Source organism: Thunnus maccoyii, chromosome 4 (assembly GCF_910596095.1).
Source record: "Thunnus maccoyii chromosome 4, fThuMac1.1, whole genome shotgun sequence".
Classification (NCBI taxonomy): Eukaryota; Metazoa; Chordata; class Actinopteri; order Scombriformes; family Scombridae; genus Thunnus; species Thunnus maccoyii.
The window spans coordinates 27,597,829-27,619,107 of NC_056536.1; the positions used below are offsets into that span (position 1 = coordinate 27,597,829).

At 37.4% G+C, this 21,279-nt stretch overlaps 2 protein-coding genes across 2 annotated transcripts; one reads left to right on the top strand and one right to left on the bottom strand.

The window, feature by feature from the left end:
• Nucleotides 1-230: 230 nt before the first annotated feature.
• Nucleotides 231-5,709, bottom strand: LOC121895860 (ceramide-1-phosphate transfer protein). The gene is made up of 3 exons (XM_042409357.1): nt 5,592-5,709; nt 5,318-5,469; nt 231-2,081 (listed from the first exon to the last, which is right to left on the bottom strand). Exons 2-3 carry the CDS (start codon nt 5,449-5,451, stop codon nt 1,559-1,561), a joined length of 657 nt encoding a protein of 218 aa, XP_042265291.1. The 5' UTR covers nt 5,452-5,469; nt 5,592-5,709; the 3' UTR covers nt 231-1,558.
• A 1,197-nt stretch (nt 5,710-6,906) lies between these two features.
• ints11 (integrator complex subunit 11) lies at nt 6,907-21,220 on the top strand. The gene is made up of 17 exons (XM_042409082.1): nt 6,907-7,127; nt 7,411-7,508; nt 8,258-8,331; nt 8,735-8,963; nt 9,082-9,180; nt 9,276-9,310; nt 10,846-10,984; nt 11,115-11,179; nt 11,554-11,743; nt 11,841-11,924; nt 12,008-12,097; nt 13,331-13,493; nt 13,653-13,763; nt 15,305-15,366; nt 15,497-15,639; nt 15,907-16,036; nt 20,797-21,220. Exons 1-17 carry the CDS (start codon nt 7,100-7,102, stop codon nt 20,860-20,862), a joined length of 1,806 nt encoding a protein of 601 aa, XP_042265016.1. The 5' UTR covers nt 6,907-7,099; the 3' UTR covers nt 20,863-21,220.
• Nucleotides 21,221-21,279: the final 59 nt, after the last annotated feature.

Here is a 21,279-nt window from a genome sequence, read left to right on the forward strand (position 1 = left end):
TGACAAATGAAGAGTCACCACTTCAATACTTCTCTACATATTGGGTTTTAATAAAGTAAGAAGAAAATGGTTGATTTTGCAATTATTTTCACTTTTTCAAAATTGTTTTTATTTTTACAATGACGGAGTAAATGTCAACAAAACACAAGGATTTAAATATTCAACAGTAATGTACTGTGGACATTTGATGACCAAAGTAAGATTTAGGGGAATCACAAAACTCACAAACATCAGGACACGATTAGTTTTATTAGTTAAATTACTTCCTCATTTACGTTAGACAACAGGTAACAGGCCACTGGGCAAAATGTTTCTCAGATGAATCAATAATCAGTTGTAAAAAATAAATTTAACATCACACAAATTCACGACAATCAGGTGGACTTTTTTTTTTATTAAGCTCCACTGTTTATGTAGCCGACAATTCAGTTTGAAGTAATATCATGTATATATATACACACAATATATATATTACTGTAAAACAATACACCATTCACTTCAAATAATGAATAACCCATTATCAATACATTTACTTTATTGTTATAAATGGACATACCATATACCTCAAAACCATATACCATATCCTTAAATCATTAGCATTAGCTATAAATATAGCATGTTTTATCATTTATATGTAAATGAATAATTACATGTAGATCATACACAGTGGGGTTAACAATTCTGAGTCCACTACTAAGAACTTTGTTTCGTAATTTACCAAAAACAAAGACATTACTAAAGTGAGATTACATATTTTTACTACAAAAAAATAATACAATAAAACTAGTGAAAGTAAAATTTTCTCAGTATATTTTACCTTGCTTTTGGTTTGTATAATTTTGGTATCATTTGGCATGTTTAGACTTTTTTTTGTCGTTGTAGAAGTGGTTTGGAAACTGCTACTCTCCCTTTAAGGCTGCAGTTTGCTAATTTGTATTTTAACTGTAGTTTTGTTTTTTTGTATTTTTACTTTTCTAACAAAATCAGATCATCTAATATTAGATAAGAGCAATTCCTACTGTGTTACAAGCGCATAAATGTGTTAATATCTGCGATCTTAAGAAACTTATAGAGTGCAAAAATATATTCCTTTATTATTTCATACATGCATTTTTCTAATATATAAAAATCATGAATGGTAGCAGTTCTACATAATGTGTTCCCTAATAAGAAGTTTCAACTTTGTCAAACAAAGGAACTTGATTTTTTGATAAATGGTGAAAACAAGCAGCTTTTAGCAGTGAGCAAAGACTTCTGGTCCCCACTGTTGTTCCTTTCATCTATTAAAAAAAATCTACAGGATGAATTAAAAAGATCAATCACATGTGCCTCATAAAGAGTAAAGATAAACATCAAGCATTACAGTAGTTTTATATTAAAAAGTGGGAATGCAGTAGGTACAGATTAATGTAAGTGAAATTATATTTGTGCACAACACTGTAGCGACAACACACAACCCTCAAATCACCAAACAGTAGTAGCAGCTAGCTTGACAGCCCGTCATCAGGAGCTTAATCACGTCATGTATGAAGTTGCAAATCACAGCACTTCTTCCTCTCTAAGGTAAGTCAAGCAGGTTATGTTGAGCGTAAAGTTCCTCTGTGATCTGATACACCTCAGAGACCAGAGGCAGAGCTTCCCCCAGCATGGCCACGACCTGCTCTGGCTGGCCTACGTTCATCACTTCAAAGAAAGCGAGGCGTCCGGGGAGCATGCAGAATGCCATACCCGCGGCTTTACGGACCACCCAAGGGTGGTGCTGGGAGAGGGACTCGTTGTAAGCCTCTGCGCACATGACAGAGGTCTTGCAGTTCTCGGTGCTGGTACGGAGGCGCTCCAAGAACAGCTCCAGCCACCTCAGTGCACGGTGGAGCCTCAGCAGAGTACGGCAGCCCGACTCTGGGTGGCTGCCTCTCTTGTTGAGGTCCACCAGTTCGTTCTCCAGCTCATATTTTACCATCGACTGGAAGGTGATATACTGGGACCCGTTCTCACCATTCAGATAGTTGACCAGGATCTGGATCTTGTTGACAGCATCCTTAGAAATGAAGCCAAAGACGCTTCCCAAGCTGTTCAGAAACCTGTTGATGGGATAAAGGAAAACAGGCTGTTGATGTATCTATGACATCTGGTGGACTGTTACAGCTGAGTGTAGCACAATAAAGCTGCAATGATCAGTCGATTGATCAGTTAGTCGATCAACAGAAAATTAATCCGCAACTATTTTGATAACTGAATAATCATTTGAGTCTTTTTTTTTAAGCAAAATGCCAAAAATTAGCTAGTTGCAGCTTCTCAAATGTGATGATTTGATGCTTTTCTGTGTCATACATGATGGTAAACTGAATAACTTTCGATTATGGACTGTTGATCAGACAAAACAAGACATTTGAAGATGCCACCTCGGTGTCTCAGTAATTAAAATTTGCATTTTCACTATTTTCTGACAGATCTCAGATCAATTGATAATAATCATAAGTCGTAGCTCTAACTGAAAATCAGTGCCACTGTCTGCCTTCACTTGAAGTTAAGTTTATTTATTTCACATGGACATCACAATAGCACTGGAACTGCAACATACAATTATGCAACAGGCACCAACGCTAAATTACAACACTTGTCCACAGGAATGTGGAAATTGTTAGAATATAGTTAGAATATAAAATTTAAAATGTAAAGAAGAAAAGAAAGAAAGATGACAGGAAAAACAAAAATACATACATCAAAAATACAGGTGTGTCTATACAGGGGTGTTTGATGTGAGAACAATGTTGTTTCTCTTTTAGCCATGATTTAACACTTCTGCTGAAAACATTTTATATTGTGTTGCATTTTCAACTCAGTGGGTTTACGGTTCCATAGTTTTGCTCCTTTAACAGAGAAAACTGATTCTCCAAATGAGGTTTTACACATTGCAATGTGACAAGGTGACAGTTACCATTTGTTGAGGCCGGTACTTTACAAAAAAAGCATTGAATTCATTTGCAATTGTTGCATTATCAGAAATATGTTTGTTGTTTATTCTGAGCTCCTTTATTCTCTGATGCTTACGGGTGTTTGAGTTGGTTAAACAATTGATGTGCTTCCAGGGTTTGGAGCTACTCAATTAGCCTCTTCAATACGTTTTGAGAAGTAATTTGTCTTCAGCCTTCAGTTCAGAGACAACTATGTTTCTAAGCCCTGTGTAAATGAGATGATCAGTATCAGTCTTTGTGACTCGAAACCTTTTGAGGGCAAAGTCACATTTTTTCATTAAGTGCCAGATATCTTGACTAAACCCTGGAAGTGACGTCCTTTTAGTGCAGCTCTTCCATGTTTTACTGTATCTGTCTATTAAACCATTAACTACTGTCATAAAATGATCATAACAAGTGTTTCTGTTAGTGTTTCCCAGTTCATTTGCATCAATTCTCTTTCAAAATCTGCTAATTTAAATTTTAGTATCCCTGATTTTACAGGTTTCATTCTTGGTGTGATGAACCAGTCATTTATTGGTAACAGCCAATGTCATATTATGATCTGATAGGCCTCTTATTCTTTTTCTATCCTGCCTGTGAAAACAAGATCAACCAGTTTTACTTTTCCGTTATTCTTGTAGGTCAGGTCAGATCAGGGACCGGTTTCAGAAAGCGGGTTTGGTGAAAACTCTGAAAACTGAAAGTTTCTTAATCCTGAGAATGGGAAACTCTGGGTTTTCAGTTTCAGAAAGAAAGTTAAATTAAACTCTGGGTCAGTTACCGCAGTAACTGACTCTGAATGCTGTTGAGCTGTGATACAAACAGATGTCTAAAAATTTAAAATATTCTAGATTTTTAACCTCGACACCTTTTCAAGTACAAATCACTAATAACATTATTCCTGGATCAGATTGTGAGTTTACAGTCATGTCTCTAAGTCTTTGATCTATATATGATTTAAATCTTTTAACTATATTTTCCATCTACAGTTGCTGCTTCTTGTGTTTTGTCCATCAGATTAAAGCTGAACAAATATACTTAAAATGTAATGTAGCTGCAGCCTGACACAAAGTCAGGTTCCACTTTATCATCATTAAGGAAATGTAAGTCTGGTAAATGATGTATTAATGGACAACACTGAATAAAACTTTATTGTGTTAACTTATTGACACTTTTCAAGCTGACACAGGCTCTTTTTTTAAAAAAGATAAATGTGCAGCGTCCGCATACACATGCATTAATATCTCTACGTCCACTGGATTAAAATGGAGACTCTGCCTTTTATTTACCTGTTGCCATAGTGACTCATCGTATCAGAGCTCCATTGATGCTTTTATTCATTCATTAAGCACGCGCTTAACTCAGAGTTGATTTAACTGATCTCTAATCAGCTGTTCTGAAACCAAATACTCAAAGTTTCCTAAGTTGTTGGTAATTGAATTTTGACGTTATTGTTTCAGTTTCTGTTTAGCATCTTTATCCATCCAGTTGATATTGTTCCCCAAACAAAATACTTCCAGGAAAATGATTACATATTGTGAGGAGTCTTATCAGTTCATCATAAAAACTGATATTGTGTGAAGGTGGGTTTTACAAAACAACAATATTAAAATTCATTTGGGGTGAAAGAGAAATATTCAGTCTCAGAGATCAAGATTGTTGGGTGTTTTTAGACTGAAGCAACTAGATGTAAAATTTAGTTTTGTCACTCAGTTCCTTTGAATTTTGGGCTTTTTATTGTCACATGGTTTAATGTTTCAGTTTGTCCCACCCCTTTGTATTTGGTGAGGCAGCACGACATACTTTTCATAATCATGTGAGTTTAAACTGACATGACCGAAGGCATTTTAGGTTCGTTTAATGCAGGATTATAAAGCCCTAAAGCACTGGTACCCAACCTTTCTGGCTTATGACCCTTTATAGACACACAGTGCTGATTAGCCATCCCTTATAACAGGATGTGCATTAACTAGAGCTGCTACAATTGGTCAAATAATCCATTAAGTCTATCAACAGAAAACTATTTTGATAATACATTATTTCGAGCCTCTCAAATGAATATAATATAATAAAATGTGGAATAATATTTTTTCTTGTTTCTTTATATTTACGTTGTGGACAAAACATGACATTTGGGGTTTGGGAAACAGTGACTGACATTTTATAGACCAAACAACTAAACATTTAATCTAGAAAATAATCGACAGATTAATCAGTAATGAAAATAATTGATACTTGCAGCCTTATAGTGAATGTACAGTATAATAATGTTGTAAGTGCCTTGAAAATATCATCAGTTCACACAAAAAAAGAGTCATATATCCAACACATGCTAAAAGATATGCTCCTAAATAACTTACTTTATAAGTCCACGCCACCCAGCAACGTAGTGTTCAAGGTAGACTTCTTTATTTTCTGACAGACACAACTTGAAAGTGTCGAGCACCTCCTTCAAGCAGAATTTCTGGTCTTCTGAAGCCACAGTACCAGCCATGGTTTCTAATAGGAAGTGCTGTTGACAGAAACCAAGACACGAAAAAATTAATGAGAAAATGTTTTTAACGGACGCCAACGAGTCTGAGATCTTAACAGATGTCCGTACTGATGTAAACAGTCTGATACGAAAAACGTTACCTGCGACAAAACTTAAAAGTGAAAGGAAAATTAAGCATTTCCTTCGGCTCCTTGAAACGACTGGTCGTACTCGCTCTAATCTGCTGCTACTGCGCAGGCGCAGACTCGCGCCGGGGAAACGCCGGAAATTGGTGACGCTGCCTTCAAACTAAAAGCGTCGGTAATTAAAGGGCAAGTTCAAAGTTTTTCACGCCTACATATAAACACTGAACGTTTACATATATAATGGCTAATTAGAGATACTCTCCTAATGTGCTTTCAATGGAGAGCTGTGGTATTTGGAAAAATTAACGTTAATTGGTTAAATATGTACATTTTTTGAAAGCAAGAGACATTTACACAGTATGCTTAACTATATTGTGTTTTGACATTGTTTATTGGTGGATGTATATTGTTTAGTCTGTGTGTATTAATTATGTTGTGTACCATGAATTTTATACTAATTTTAAGTCGCCCCTTAACATCTGGCCAGAGACAACAGATGAAAATTTGGCTAACTCTGGCTCATTTACAGTTCTATGTTTCTGTTGATTAATGAGCATTGTCCCTGCCAAATAAATAAATGAATTTTGAATATAAAATTTGGATTTAATTAAACAATTTTATGCAATCCTCTAAATGGTCATATACATTTTAAAAATTTGTGTGAAAAATGGTTTAGGAAACTTGTTTATGTTATGTTACTTATTTTATGTCAATCAATAATAATGTCTATCTATCTATCTCTATCTATCTATCTATCTATCTATCTATCTATCTATCTATCTATCTATCTATCTATTTGATTTGACAAATTTGGACAGCTGAAGCTTCATATTAGCTTCAGATAAACTTTTCTATTTCAAATAATGTTTTATTATGAGAATTTTTATATAATATAGCTTCAAGCCAAGTCAATTTATTTATATAGTGCCTATAGTCTGTACTCTTTAATTTACAGAGACCCAACATTCCCCCATGAGCAAGCACTTGGCAACAGCAGCAAGGAAAAACTCTGCTTTGATGGGAAGAAACCTCAAGCAGAACTGGACTCTAGGTTGGGTTTTAGAGCAAAAAGAGAGGAGGGTCAGTATTAATTTAGTTGCAACCTCAGTGCTTTATGCCACTAAATCCTACAGATTTATCCTTTAATTTGCAGGAGCTAACCTATTTTGTTTTATTATCTTCTTTTTTAGAGGATAAGTATAGCTTCCGATAAACTTTTAAATAAATTTTTCAGAGAAAGAGACTTGAAACATTGTGAACCTGCTCTGTAAGTGACTTTTTGTAACAGTCTTGGTACAAAAAGGGGTTTTATTTTGAATTCCGTACCCGGAAGTGTTACACTTCACTGCGAGTAGTTTGACACTGGTGTGAGAACTTAATGAAATATCCACATGTTTACAACAAGCTAGACAATAAACACTTCCTTGCAAACTTGGAGTAATTCATCGGAAGGAGTCAGTCCGTCTGGGTTACGTGACTGATCCTCATTTATCTATAAAATCAGGCTGTTCCGATGAGAAAACATGCCTGAAATAAATGTAACGCCACTGGGTGAGTACAGAGGCTACTTAGCATCTGCAAAGCTAGTTCCGTCAACATTAAATGTGTACATAACTTTGACGTTATTTGACGCTAAGTGTGTAGCTGTCTTTGAATAGTAATAACATGTGTATTTGCTGTTAACAGTGGTTGAAAACAGTTTGTAAGTTTAACCGTTTACTGTTAAACAACCGTTGTTAGCCGCAGAAGCTAAAGTCAGTGGTCCTACTGGTGGTGCATTCATGATGTGTTGTGTTTTTGAGTTTTCTCACAACTAACTTGTTCTCTCTCCAAGGTGCTGGACAGGATGTCGGCCGCAGCTGCATACTTGTCTCCATTGGGGGCAAAAACATAATGCTGGACTGTGGGATGCACATGGGATATAACGACGATGTAAGTATGGTGGCTTCTTCTGCAAAAAGAGAAACAACAACTGGGCAGTGTGTCAAGGATTATTCGTTGGTTTGGTTTAATTCTAATTAATTTATTGCCAACTATTTTGATAATCCATTAATGGAAGAAAATTTCCAAAGTCTATGATTCCAGCTTCTCAAGTGTGAATATTTTCTGATGTCTTTAGTCTTCACTGACAATAAACTGAATATCTTTGGGTTGTGAACTGGGCTGAACAACTAATCAATTAATCAAGAAAATAATCAACAGATTAATTGATAATAAAAGTAATTGTTAGTGGCAGCCCTGTAAGTAACCTACACAGAACACACATGGCCAAATATTCACTTAAAAATAATAATAATCACAGTAAAACCTGCACAAAAGACTCAGATTAAATCCAACATGGGACATGGACATGCAGAAATGAAAAATATGATGACCAAAAGAATTTTATGCATAAAACTGAGGCATGACACAGGATGAAGTTAATATAATCTATTTCCATAGTGGAAAATAAACAAAGACCGCTGTGCCTCTGCTACATTAAGTGGACTTAAGTGTAACATGTAGATTCACTTTTCATAGTGCATTCATCCATCTCTCTTTGCATTTCCTTTAAATAAAAAGGATTTCCACTGCTGGTTTTTAAAAACTACATCATGAGTCTTGTATGTTTTGTACCTTGTGTAGAATTTTTTTTTCACAGTATAATCCTAGTTGAGTGTAAATCTGTGTTGTCATTCCAGAGACGTTTCCCAGATTTTTCGTACATAATCCAGAATGGACGCCTGACAGACTTTTTGGACTGTGTGATCATCAGGTTTGTTTGAATAGCTATAATGTGCCATTTCAATATTATATACAGTACTGTGCAAGTGTTTTAGCCACTAAAAGTAAAGTGAGAATGCTTTCAAAAATAATACCGTAAATAGTTTTTATCTATCAGTTAATTTCATACAAAGTTCAGTAAACAGAATAAACCTAAATCAATATTTAGTATGAGTCACTGAAGATAGTCCTTTATGACTCTGGCTGTATGTTTGGGGTTGTTTTCATGCTGCAGAATACTTTTAGGACCAATCAGATGCCTCCCTGATGGCAGTGCATTACGGATAAGATTCTAAACATCTTAAGTGCCTAAAACTTTTGCACAGTACTGTATGTTTATAAAAGCAGTAAAACAATCCAGTGTTTCTACATGACTACACTTGTTCCTCTCTCAGTCATTTCCACTTAGACCACTGTGGCGCTCTGCCCTACATGAGTGAGATGGTGGGCTACGACGGACCCATCTACATGACCCATCCCACCAAGGCCATTTGTCCCATTTTGCTGGAAGACTTCCGGAAGATCACCGTTGACAAAAAGGGAGAAACTAACTTCTTCACTTCACAGATGATCAAGGACTGCATGAAGAAAGTGATACCTTTGAACCTCCACCAAACCGTCCAGGTGCAGCGCTGATATCATTTTTTGCTGAGCCCAGATATCCGTCTTTTAATCACCTCTGCACCAGCTGCTCGTCTCTTTTGATGGCTAATAAAGCTGTTTTCTGTTGTGCTGGTGGCAGGTGGATGATGAGCTGGAGATCAAGGCGTACTATGCAGGCCATGTCCTGGGAGCTGCCATGGTGCACATCAAAGTGGGATCAGAGTCTGTGGTCTACACTGTGAGTGTAAACAAGTCTGGACTGTGTTGAAGTCAATGAATTTAACAACTACAATCTCACAAAAAGGATAATGTCAAACTGCTTTTCGTTTTCAGGGAGACTATAACATGACACCAGACAGGCATTTAGGGTAAGTGACCTTTACTGTATTTAAAGGTGGACTCTAACAATCTTACACATCAAAGTAGGTTCACAGGCAGTGTCTGAAATTAACATTTTGACTCAGCTGCCAAGGAGACTGTTAGATGAAAAAAATCAAACCGGCCAAGTATATTTTTTACTGGCCAAAGTAATAAATTGCCTTTTTGTGTCACATATTCATTCGTTTAAGTACATTTCATTGAGATAATAAGGTCTTATGTTGAATATAAACTTAAAGAAGAGGCCAGAGCAAAATTTGAAGCAAAATTATTTTAATATAAATACAAAACACGGGTGACCTACGCTAAACACTGTACCTGAACGCGTCCTGTGTAGACACACAGATGGAGCACTCGCTGCTGCTGCTGCTCTCGCTATGCTTTCTGTGTAGACACACTTTCACACTGTCTCAAGAGCTCACAGTTTTGCAGCACTGTTTAGACACGTATGAAAAAAACACATATACTGTATACACTGTATAGATACAAACATGAGTCATTTCCTCTGAGTCATCTCACCAGATATTTTGTTGCATGACTTTTTTGGAATAAACATTTACCCACCAGTGAGGCGGATAGCCTTCAGAGATTTACTCACCAAACAGAAAATCTACCCACATTTGGCGCTTGGCGGGTGTTAATTTCACGCTCCATTTACAGGTGTTGGGAAATACTACTGCATATACTACTGCATATATACCTCTGATAAATTTCCCATAAATGTTGTCCGTTGAGTCAGCGTCGCCTGGGGTTAAATTTGGTTACAAGGAGTAACAAACCATACCAGTACAGCTGCAACAATTAGTCGATTAATTGATTAGTTTCCAACTTTTAAATTAATCGCCAACTATTTTGATACAGGATTAATTCTTTTGAGTCATTTTTTAGAAAAAAAATGTCCAAATTCTCTGATTCCAGCTCCTGAAATGTGAATATTTACTAGTTTCTTTAGTCTTCTATAACAGTAAACTTAATATCTTTGGGTTGTGGACTGTTGCAGACAAAAGACATTTGTAGCGTCACCATGGACTTTGGGAAACAGTGATCAACGTTTTTCATAATTTTCTGACATTTTATAGACCAAACAACTAATCGTTTAATCGAGAAAATAATTGACAGATTGATAATGAAAATAGTCGTTAATTGCAGCCCTAGTTGCCAGACCTCTGTAGCCCACTCCTCATCTCCGCTTGAAGCTAGCAGCTCCAGGCTACATGAGCCTCTGCTAACATAATACACCCAAATCTGTAGGGCGACTCTCAACAGACGACTGCGACCTGCAAGGAGAGGATCACAACACCTTCGACTGTCTCTGTCGATCACTTGATCCTCTCCTTGCAGGTCGTAGTTGTCTGTCCAGTCTCCCAAATCTGTACAGTCGAGTGAATCGAGCATTGTGGGTAATGTAGGCACCAGGATGCACGGAATAAAAAAAGACAATATCTCACCTTTTTTAACCAACAATGTTTGAAGAGTATACCTACATATTGTACAGTCTCTTCATCCCTGTGTTGTATATTCATAGTGCTGCATGGATCGATAAGTGCCGTCCAGACATCCTCATCTCTGAGTCCACATACGCCACCACCATCCGAGACTCAAAGAGATGCAGAGAGAGAGACTTTTTGAAGAAAGTGCATGAATCCATAGAAAGAGGAGGAAAGGTAATAGTTGCAGTTAGTTTAACACTGTATTTTGATGTAAAGGTTTTGGTTTTATTTCTTTTTAATATGGCGTCACAGAGAGACAGTTGTACTAATTCAGTGTCATCTTTACTTTCTTATTTTTTTCCAGGTTCTCATTCCAGTTTTTGCCCTCGGAAGAGCACAAGAACTCTGCATCCTGTTGGAGACATTTTGGTAAGGTTCATGTTTAAAAGAAGCTCCAACTACTTTTAAAAGCATGTGAATGTGAACATTAGAGATAAGAGATGAAAGACAGCGATGTGTCGAGATGATCGCAGCTCCCTTGCTGAGTGATAATAAAGGCCGTTTTTCTGGTTTATAATTGTTGCCGCTCCAATTAAATAGAAAGTTCTTTCAATGTGTAATAATTGCACATGATTATGATGCATGATTGTCATAAAGTGTCTCGACTAAAAAATCTCAGCCTCCTGTAATAGCTGTATTCATTTTGTTAAGCTTGATAGAATAACAGCGGTATATGGACTGTTTCATCATTAATTGGTGGCTCACTGGGTAGACACTTTAATCACCCGCCTCTCACTCCACAGGGAGAGAATGAACCTGAAGGCACCAATCTACTTCTCCACTGGGCTGACAGAGAAAGCTAATCATTACTACAAGCTTTTCATAACGTGGACCAACCAGAAGATTCGAAAAACCTTTGTACAGAGAAACATGTTTGAATTTAAGCACATTAAGGCGTTTGATCGCTCCTACGCAGACAATCCTGGACCTATGGTAACTCTTTTTTTTTGTTTTAATCCCTCCTCCAATTAAAAAAAAAGTTTCAGCAAAATTCATATCACAGCTGATACAACAATATGTGCATTTTCAGGTGGTGTTTGCTACGCCGGGTATGCTGCATGCAGGTCAGTCGTTGCAGATCTTCAAGAAATGGGCTGGCAATGAGAAGAACATGGTGAGTCTCTTTAAAGAAATGGAAGAATATTTATTTAAAGATTAAAAAAATGACAATATTTGACGTACAACTTCTTTTCGTAGGTAATCATGCCTGGGTATTGTGTACAAGGAACAATCGGTCACAAGATCCTAAATGGGCAAAGGAAACTGGAGATGGAAGGAAGAGCAATGGTAAGATTTTTTTTATTTTTCTTGTATCAAAGATCGTTTTTTATTTCCTCGACATCCATGTGAGTTATGAGGTCAAACAGTATTTTATGGCTTGAATGATTTCTTTCAGCTATGCGGATAAAGTCACATATTGTACAGCTGGAACTCATGATCTCTGTCATGACATCTCATCTTTAGGGCCGCAACTAACGATTATTTTCATTATTGATTAATCTGACAATTATTTTCTCAACTATACAATGTCTATAAAAAGCCAGAAAATAGTGAAAAATGCCTGTTGTCATTTCTTAGAGCACAAGGTGACGTTTTCAAATTCAAAAGATACTCAGTTTACTAACATGCACGACTCAAATCTTCACATTTAAGAAGCTACAACGAGCAAATATTTGGCCTTTCTCCTTAAAAAATTACTAAAATGATTATTTGATAATCAGATAGTTGCTAATTTTTTCTCTGTTGCTCAACTAATTGATTAATCGACTAATCGTTGCAGCTCTACTCATCTTCCTTGTGACTTCTATCTGTTAATGCAAATGTTCTTTAAGGAATAATTTGACATTTTGAGACATATGCTTATTCCCATTCTCATTGAAAATTAGATGAGAAGATCAATACCACTGTAATGTTTGTCTGTTTAAAATTAAGCTACAACCAGAAGACAGTTAGCTTAGCTTAGCTTAGCTTTGCTTAGCTTAGCGTAAAGACTGGAAACAGGGGAAACTGATAGCCTGGCTTTGTCCAAAAGTAGAAAATCTGATTACTAGCACCTCTAAAGCTCACAAATTAACAAGGTTATATGCTGAACACAGTGGACACAGTGACTTCCTGGAGCTATCCTCACCTTGAGGTTGCCAGGCAACAAGCGAAAGTCACTGCGCTCAGCAGAAGAGAGTCCATAACCACTTGTAAAACCACAGGTTGTTGTTTTTACACGTCGGTTTCTGTACAGATTAAACAAACATGATATAACATGTTAATTAGAGCTTAGAGGTGCAGATTCTTTTCTTACCTTTGAACAGAGCCAGGCCTGTTTTCTATTTTTAACAGTCTTCATGCTAAGCTAAGCTAACCATCTCCTGGCTCCAACGTCATATTTAACAAAAATCTCAAATTCTGCTATTGCTTCAAAAATAACAACCAAAAAAAAAACATGAAATTGTTGATCCATGTGAAAAACAACATTAGCATAGTCACTGACTCACTGACTCTTAACCTTTCTGTGATTTCTTACAGTTGGATGTGAAGCTGCAGGTGGAGTACATGTCCTTCAGTGCCCACGCTGATGCTAAGGGCATCATGCAGCTCATACGTATGGCGGAGCCTCGTAACATGCTGCTGGTACACGGGGAGGCGGTGAAGATGGAGTTCCTCAAGGGAAAGATTGAACAGGAGTTCAGTAAGTGCGACTATCCGTCGCTTTAGACAGATCTGTAAAGAAGACCCGTCCGCCATGCATCCACAGCTTTAAACCCATTAAAGGAAATATGGTGGTGTATGCATATTGAGAGTAGGATGAGAAGGAGTTTTCAGTCTTGTTATTGCTTTATGTTTTCAGGCATCGACTGCTACATGCCAGCCAACGGAGAGACGGCCACTGTGACAACAAATCCCAGCGTGCCTGTGGATATCTCACTCAACCTGCTCAAGAGGGAGATGGCTCTCGGAGGTATGTTCTGTTGACAGTTGGGAAACCTTTTTATAAAAGGGATTTGTTTAACTTACAGCCAAATGAGTAATAAACTGGCACAAAGTGTTTCTTCAGTTATGTTGCTCGGTACAGCTTGCCTACACAGTCTCGCTTTTACAGTTCTGTTTGTTGTGTCATTTACATTTCTCTTGAATTTGACATTTTGAAGTGGTTGTGCAGCATGCTTTACATAGCGAGTTGTTACTCATATATATATATATATATCATAACCTAGATTAGTTGTCATAATGATTGATGTCTTTTATGTGTCATAGTACTCTATAATCAGATACAATGATCAGTCATGTTTATCAGTGCAGAACAACTTCAAAAAATTTACTCTCAACTTTCTCTTCAGCAAGTTTCACAGAAAGTAAGTATAGTTGCACTGAAGTCTGGTGATATTAAAATATGATGGATACTTTGCTGGTTAAAGTGTTGATTTGTACTGTAGGAATATTTTTAAAACATCTTCAGTTTACTTTCATGGAGGACTAGAAAAACAAGCAAATAATTCACATTTGAGAAGCTGCAACTTGTGAATTTTTGACTTAAATGATTAATAAATGATCTAAAAATAGTTCCAGATGAATTTTCTGTTGATACTGGAATAAGCCCAAGGTTAACATTTATAAGAAAATGAATGTGGCTTCTTCTTCAGGGTTACTCTTGTTATATTAGAGTACAGTATATTGAAATAAGAAAAGACAGTTGGAAGAAGACCGCCGCTCAGAACTGTGGCGCCTGATTTAGACAGATAACAGCACTGTGTGGAAAAAAACAACCTTGATGCAGACAGCTCTGTTTCAACTTTTTCCACAACACAGTGCAACACAATCTGGCGCTGCGTTGGCCAATCGAATACCTGCAAATGCATGTTAACCCAAAAACAGCCCTGTGAGCATTTTGCTTCAGGTAAATGATGGAATAAGGTCCACAAATGTTAGTTTGAGCAACAGATCAATGAATTTGAAGGTTTATCAGACACCAAAACACTTCAAATGGTTTTTAGATATTATTTATACTGCTCTGAAATGCTCTTGGCAGTTATTGTTTTATCTTTCATCACAACAGTCATGAAATAAATGGTAGAAATACAGCGTCCAAGAAAGTTATCTCGCTTTCCCAGGACGGACTATAATGTTTCAGTGCCACGAGGTGCATATCACATAAAGCGTTTTTCCTTGTGAGACTTGGTTTGTGTTCACTATTCTGTCCAGTTTTGACCACCAGCATGTGTGTTTATGTCATTTATTACTTGTTTATTTATCATTTTTTGTGATCATTTTTGGGTTACACATTTGAAAGACCACAGAGAAAGTCAATTAATGTCATCACAAACGTTCATGCAATAACCAAAACAAGATTAACAAACAAAAATCAAGAAATAAGAGCATCTGTTTTGCACTCTCAATCCTCCATATCCCACCCTGAACCTTATGGACAAGCAGATCAACTACATAAGGAACTGTCTGTTGTTGTTGTTCATTTATTCATGTATAAAACAATTCTTGTTGCAGGGCCTCTACCTGATCCTAAAAAACCTCGCACCATGCATGGAACCCTGATCATGAAAGAAAACGTAAGTTTACTGTTCTCACAACACTTTGTTTATATAAAATCTAGGTCAGTCCAGTTAGTGCATTTAATGTGTGAGCTGCAGTCAACAGATGATGATGATGTACTTCCTCGTTGTCTTATCCTGAGCACAGAACCTGAAGCTGGTGTCCTCGGAGCAGGCCCTGAAGGAGCTGGGCCTCAACGAACATCAGTTACGCTTCACCTGCCGTGTGCAGCTCCAAGACCCCCACAGTGACCCGGACACGCTCCACAGAATCTACACACACCTGAAGAGGTGAGAATATTAGCACAGGAAGACGAAGGTCGCTGGGCTTCCTGTTTTTATCAACTCATCTGAATTATTGTGCAATTCTCCAGCACCTAACCGCATCATCTTTGTACATTTTCCCTATATGATTCAGAAAAAGAGTAAAAAAAACCCCACTTGTCTTAGAATTGTAATTTTGACGGTAATATGTTGTGTATGAAATTTTAATGATGCACATGTAAGATTATATCTGATGGTATCTGATCCCTTTATCTTTAAATTTCCATGCTTCAGCGTGTTAAAAGGTTACACCATCCAGCATCTCCCTGACGGCACCGTCATGGTGGAGTCTATCGTCATCAAAGTCTCCTCCTCCGCTGAAGACAGCAAAACCAAGGTCATACTGCTGTCCTGGAGTTATCAGGTAAAACATTTGCATTGTCTGTACATCACTGAGTTAATGTTACGGTGGTAACTAAACAGTCTTTTAAATTACTTAACATGACAGGAGATTTGTTTTGCTTAATAGAAGGACCTTTGTCATCTCATCACAGTTACATTTATACTTCTTCATTTCCTGGGGCTTTGGGGAGAAAGTATTTTAATACGTAAGATGTTTTTAACCTTAGAAGAATTTGAAATTCAAGGTTAATCTACGCACAAATAATAGTGCAAGAAGAGCAAAACAATAAAATAAAAGAGAGAGAGAAAATAAGGAGAAGAGAAGGTAAATAAAAGAAGACAGTGTGCAAGGTCGAGGTGTTGCAGGCAGTGGAAACTGTTGCAGCGTTCATGGATTGTGCAAAACATTGTGCATAAGTGCATATGCATGTCAACAGTTTACGTATTACTTATATACTTGGTTAATATACAACGATACAGAATATGAGCACCAAGGTACTTATAGTGCTCCACAGTTATGTCTTCTGACCCTCTTAACATCTGAGAAGTCAATATCTATGACTGACCACCGGCCCGTGTCAGACTTACAACAACCGTGTCATCTGCAAATTGTACTGACTTCTGCAGTTGATGGTGTAGAGAATAAACAATAGAGGTGACAGGACATTAGCGTGTGGGGATAGAAAAATTCTTGTGTGACTTTCTGTGCACTTAAGGAGCTTGTGGAGGTATATGAGCAAAGTGGTTTATCAGCACCAACTCTCAAACTGCAACAAGTCAAGGAGACCCTCAACCTCGCTCAGCTGCTGAGTCCTTGACCTGTTTTTATCAAGCGCCTCCGAATCACTGCAAGGAAATGTGCTGAAAACTGAGCAATGACTCAAACTGCTCCTTTGAGCCATGAGAAGGGCAACTCATAATGTGACAACACCTGATAAGCATAAAATTGTAGGTTTTTTTTGCAGTTGCAGTTGCAAACGAGGGTAAAAGTTCATTCTTTGGGGGGGTAGGTGTGTATGCAATAACTTGTTACCAATGTTATAAATGCAAAAGCATGATACCAAAATTAATACATAGGTTAAATCTCATAATGATATTCACCAATACACCCTTTACATTATAGACTTTGAGCAAACACAAGCAAACATTCACACAGGCTTAAAAATAAATGTACATGCAAATGAAAATAATTGGTCATTTTAACCCTTTATTTTAAACATGCTGCGTCTTGTAGTGCGCGCACATCAATGATGATGAAAAACCTCTGTGGCCTGTGGTCATCTGTCTGTGAAGAGCATGAAACCTCCTACTGTATGTCCCCTTAAGGCGGGGAAAATATATTTCTTTACTGTTGCCCAGTCTTGGGCCAACATACACTCATAACGATATGAACACATTTGTCAAATATAACAGCTTAGTTGGTTAAGATGTATACCACATAACCGCAACAAACCGCAGACCTTTATTGCAGGGGCTCTGTGAAAGACGACCTGCTCATTCTATGGTAACAAAAACACAACGATTCTTATTTTCAGGTCATTATACACTAATTAAAACATACTTATGAATATATATACTCAATTTCTGCCAAAATATCCCCCTAAATCTTACGCACTGGTCCTTTTAAATGGAACACGTGCATTTCCAGGTCTGTATTTTTAATCTAGGGCTTTACTGGAATATCTTTGCATGATTTACAGTTTAAAAACTCCTTATTTATTAGGGCTGTAGTCTGCTGGTCGATTAGTTGGTCGATATGCTCTCGTCCGACTAAATTCTCATTGGTCGAATAATCTCCGTGTTATTTTCATAAGGAGAAAAGTGCTACATCAATAGCTTTCCAGGAGTAATACATTATTTCCTGCGGCGGGAGGGACAGACTAACAAATTACCGGTTTGAAAACACCCCCGTTGTTTTCACAACTTTGAACTCGCCCAACGTAATGGAAACAGCTAGATCCGACTGTACTTAACGTCTACTGAACGTGCTGAACGTTAACTGAATCTGTGTTTCTCCATAATGACACAACGATATTTTTTAAATATTTGATTATATTGAAATCGATAGCGTTTGGGAGTCTCTGTGCAGCGCTGTTCCGGTACGTGAGTCAACCTCTGTTGTTGCCTGGGAAACCACTGATAGCGTGGCTCCGTTAAGGAATACGTCATTGCGTAGTATGTTTGCGTAGCGAGTGGGAAAGAGCGAGGGGCAGAGAAGTGACGGAGGATGCGAGCGGGGCAGAGGAAAAGGTCAGTAGTAAGTTGTCAGTCTGGCAGTAATTGTACAGTACAGACTACAGTGTGTCAGTTAATAAATGCTAAAAAGTCACGTCTGTTGTTTCCCCAAATGCTGGAAAAGTAAAGGGGGTTAGCTCCAAAGTTAGCAACAATGGGTACATAAAGGTACATGATTGTGTTCAAAATAAAAGTTTCAGTCTGCTCTCACTCTGGACTCTTGAGTCAAATTATTATTGAGGCAAATTATCTTTTAAGAGTGATCAAAAGTTATTTTTGATGACTGATGTCGTTGGATGTAACAGCAGTGTGGCAAAGATACAAACTCGCAGTAAATTATAAGGTTGTAAAAACATCTGTTGCCGTAGAGACAGCACGTGTCCTCCTCCGCACTCGCACAAAATCAGTCACAAACGTACCTCAGACTTCATCAAAGCAAGTGTTTTTTTATCAAGATAATCCCAGAACATCTCTCTTCTCATGGATTGTTTCTGTCTGATCAGGTTAGGACACCTCTTGAGTTCTCCTACTTTAAATATCGTCTGTGATAAGAATCATTTCCTAAGATAAGGAAGTTGATAAAACACTTTTAGTCTAAATCCTTAAAGCAGAATCAAAAAAATGTGTCAATGAGAATTTCTGGCTGTTTAGGACTGATTTTCTACTCTGAGACACTTGATAAATTCGGGCCCTGACCAGTCTCTCATTACCAGTTCATACCACACTGGCCTGAAGTCACTGAGCTCCTTTGGGGATGTTTTCATCCCTGTTGGTATAATTATTGACTGCTTCCATATTCTAGGGACTCTCTGACAGATGGTGACAGAAATCACACAACTCACCTGCACAGACGTTCAACGGTTCCCCAGTAATGTTGTCTTTCTGGGGGGATCTTGCACTTACTGATTAGATCTCTTTTCAGATTGAGGGAGCTTGAGAGGGCTTTGCTGGGAAGTTGTTAAACTCCGTATTGTTAAACAATCATCAAGAACCAAAGGTGTGAGCTGTATAACGCTAACGGATGCAACAAAACTAACAGAAGCGTTGAGGATTCATTCTGGAATAATTTATTATTTATGTTTCATGTTTGTTTTCATTCATGTTTATAACTGTAACTACACAGTTAAATAAATGAAAGCAGCAGCAGAGGAGGAGGGAGGCTGTTGGACCACAGTTAGTAGAAAGACAGTGGCACAAATGACAGTACAGCTTGTGGAAAGCTTAAAAGCCACAGTATTTCCTGTCCCAGGTCCTTTTTCGCCACAACACGTGAGTTAATCTTACTTGGTAAAATCCGGTCTGGCTGCAACTCTGGAGGGGTGCAAGTTTTAACAGTTTGAGCATGCTCACGTAGACCCGAGGAGTGCTAAAAGAAACGAAAACGGTTGTGTGGGCGGACAGTATGAGAGTAGGGGCTTTGAAAGTGAGAATGAGATCAAAGTTGAGGGTGGGGAAACCTGCCAGTTGAACTCTCTAAGGCTTAATATGTTCCATGCGCAAAGGGCAAGAGACGAGAAAAAATTATGCATATTTTTGCCTCTTTGTTGTACCTTTTCCATCTTATACTCCCAAAGAAAAGTATCTCACAGATTTGATTGGCAAGATATGAAATACTGTACTTTTTAAAACCTTTTCAAAACATGCATACAGTATGATCAGCTACTCTGTAAGAATTAAAAACTGCTATAATTGGTATTTTTACAGTAACAATGTATCAAATGACAGTTTTTAATGTGTTACTTGTCGCTTTATGGAGCTCTAAAAACCCACTGTACTCTACCTGCTCAGCACCAAACAGCAAACAGACACAGTTAGCGACCAGCTGGTGAACATAGCGGAGCGTTAAGCAGCTAAAGAGCTGGTGTTTCTCTGGGGAGTCGGTGGAGAGCAAAAACAGAGCTGAAACTCACTATTTGTCCAAGTGGACAGAGATATAACTCCAAATGAATGTCTATGCTTCTGCTTCGCATGTTTCACTTAGTGTCTAACAATGCAGCTCAATGTGGTCTTATTCAATCTACATTTCTATTAACGTTAATATTTTAATGTATTTATTGTCTTGCATATCTTGTATTATGAGCCTTTGTGTTGCATGTTTTAAGGATGTCTGAATGATGTTTAATATATTCTTTTTTCTTCATTTTATTATTTGTTCCGCATGCTTATAAATGATCTTTTTAACTTCGTAATTTCAATTTCATTTTCATGTTATGTTTTTAAGGAGACTCTGTAACATCTGTCCAGGGACTACAGATGAAAAATAGCCTCTTGGCTAACTCTGACGCATTTATTTATTAATGTGCACTGTCCCTGTTAGATAAACAAACAAACAAATAAATGTTTCTCTGTAACTGCTGGGTGTGTTATCTTCACCTAATTAATCTTGAAAAACTATGTTCTCAAGGATTTTGATTACAGCTTTCAAAAAATGGAAATTACGCAATTCTGTGCAGATTTTGAAATTCAGTCATCAGTGGTTAAACTGTAATGTGTAATATGTCAATACGTCTTCTTTTTTTGACTTTATGTTCTCTTTGTCTCTTTCAGGACGAGGACCTGGGAAGCTTTCTTTCAACTCTGCTGAAAAAAGGGCTTCCATCCGGACTGTGCTGAAATATCTTTTGTTTCCGAAACTATGAACATTTGAAGGGAAATTCACACTAAAAAAAAGAATGAATGTCCTGTCACTGTTTTGATCTTGGATTTGTGGAAGCGACAAACTACTTTTACAGTGATAAAATCCAGATTATAACCTGTAAACAACATCATGGCTGAATCGGCCCTCTTTCATTCTTGGGATAATGATGCTTAAATGTACCCAGGCTCCTGTTTTGCTTTTTTTTAGGGATGTTTCAGACTCTTTATAGACTGAATTGCCCAAGATAAAGGAACAAAAGATACACAAATTCTGATTTGTCCCTTTTTATTGTGATGTAAAAAGCCAAATTTGAATAAACACTTTTATAGGAAAGTCTCATTTTTGAAATACTTATACCAAAGAAGTTACATATCCAATGACAAAGAAGCATA

Coding starts and splice junctions, on each gene's coding strand:
- LOC121895860 (XM_042409357.1), bottom strand. CDS start 5,451: ATGGCTGGTACTGTGGCTTCAGAAGACCAGAAATTCTGCTTGAAGGAG. Junction 2,082..5,317: donor GGGTGGCGTGGACTTATAAA/GTAAGTTATTTA, acceptor TCCCATCAACAG/GTTTCTGAACAGCTTGGGAA.
- ints11 (XM_042409082.1), top strand. CDS start 7,100: ATGCCTGAAATAAATGTAACGCCACTGG. Junction 8,964..9,081: donor ACCTCCACCAAACCGTCCAG/GTGCAGCGCTGA, acceptor TGCTGGTGGCAG/GTGGATGATGAGCTGGAGAT. Junction 15,640..15,906: donor ATCTACACACACCTGAAGAG/GTGAGAATATTA, acceptor TCCATGCTTCAG/CGTGTTAAAAGGTTACACCA.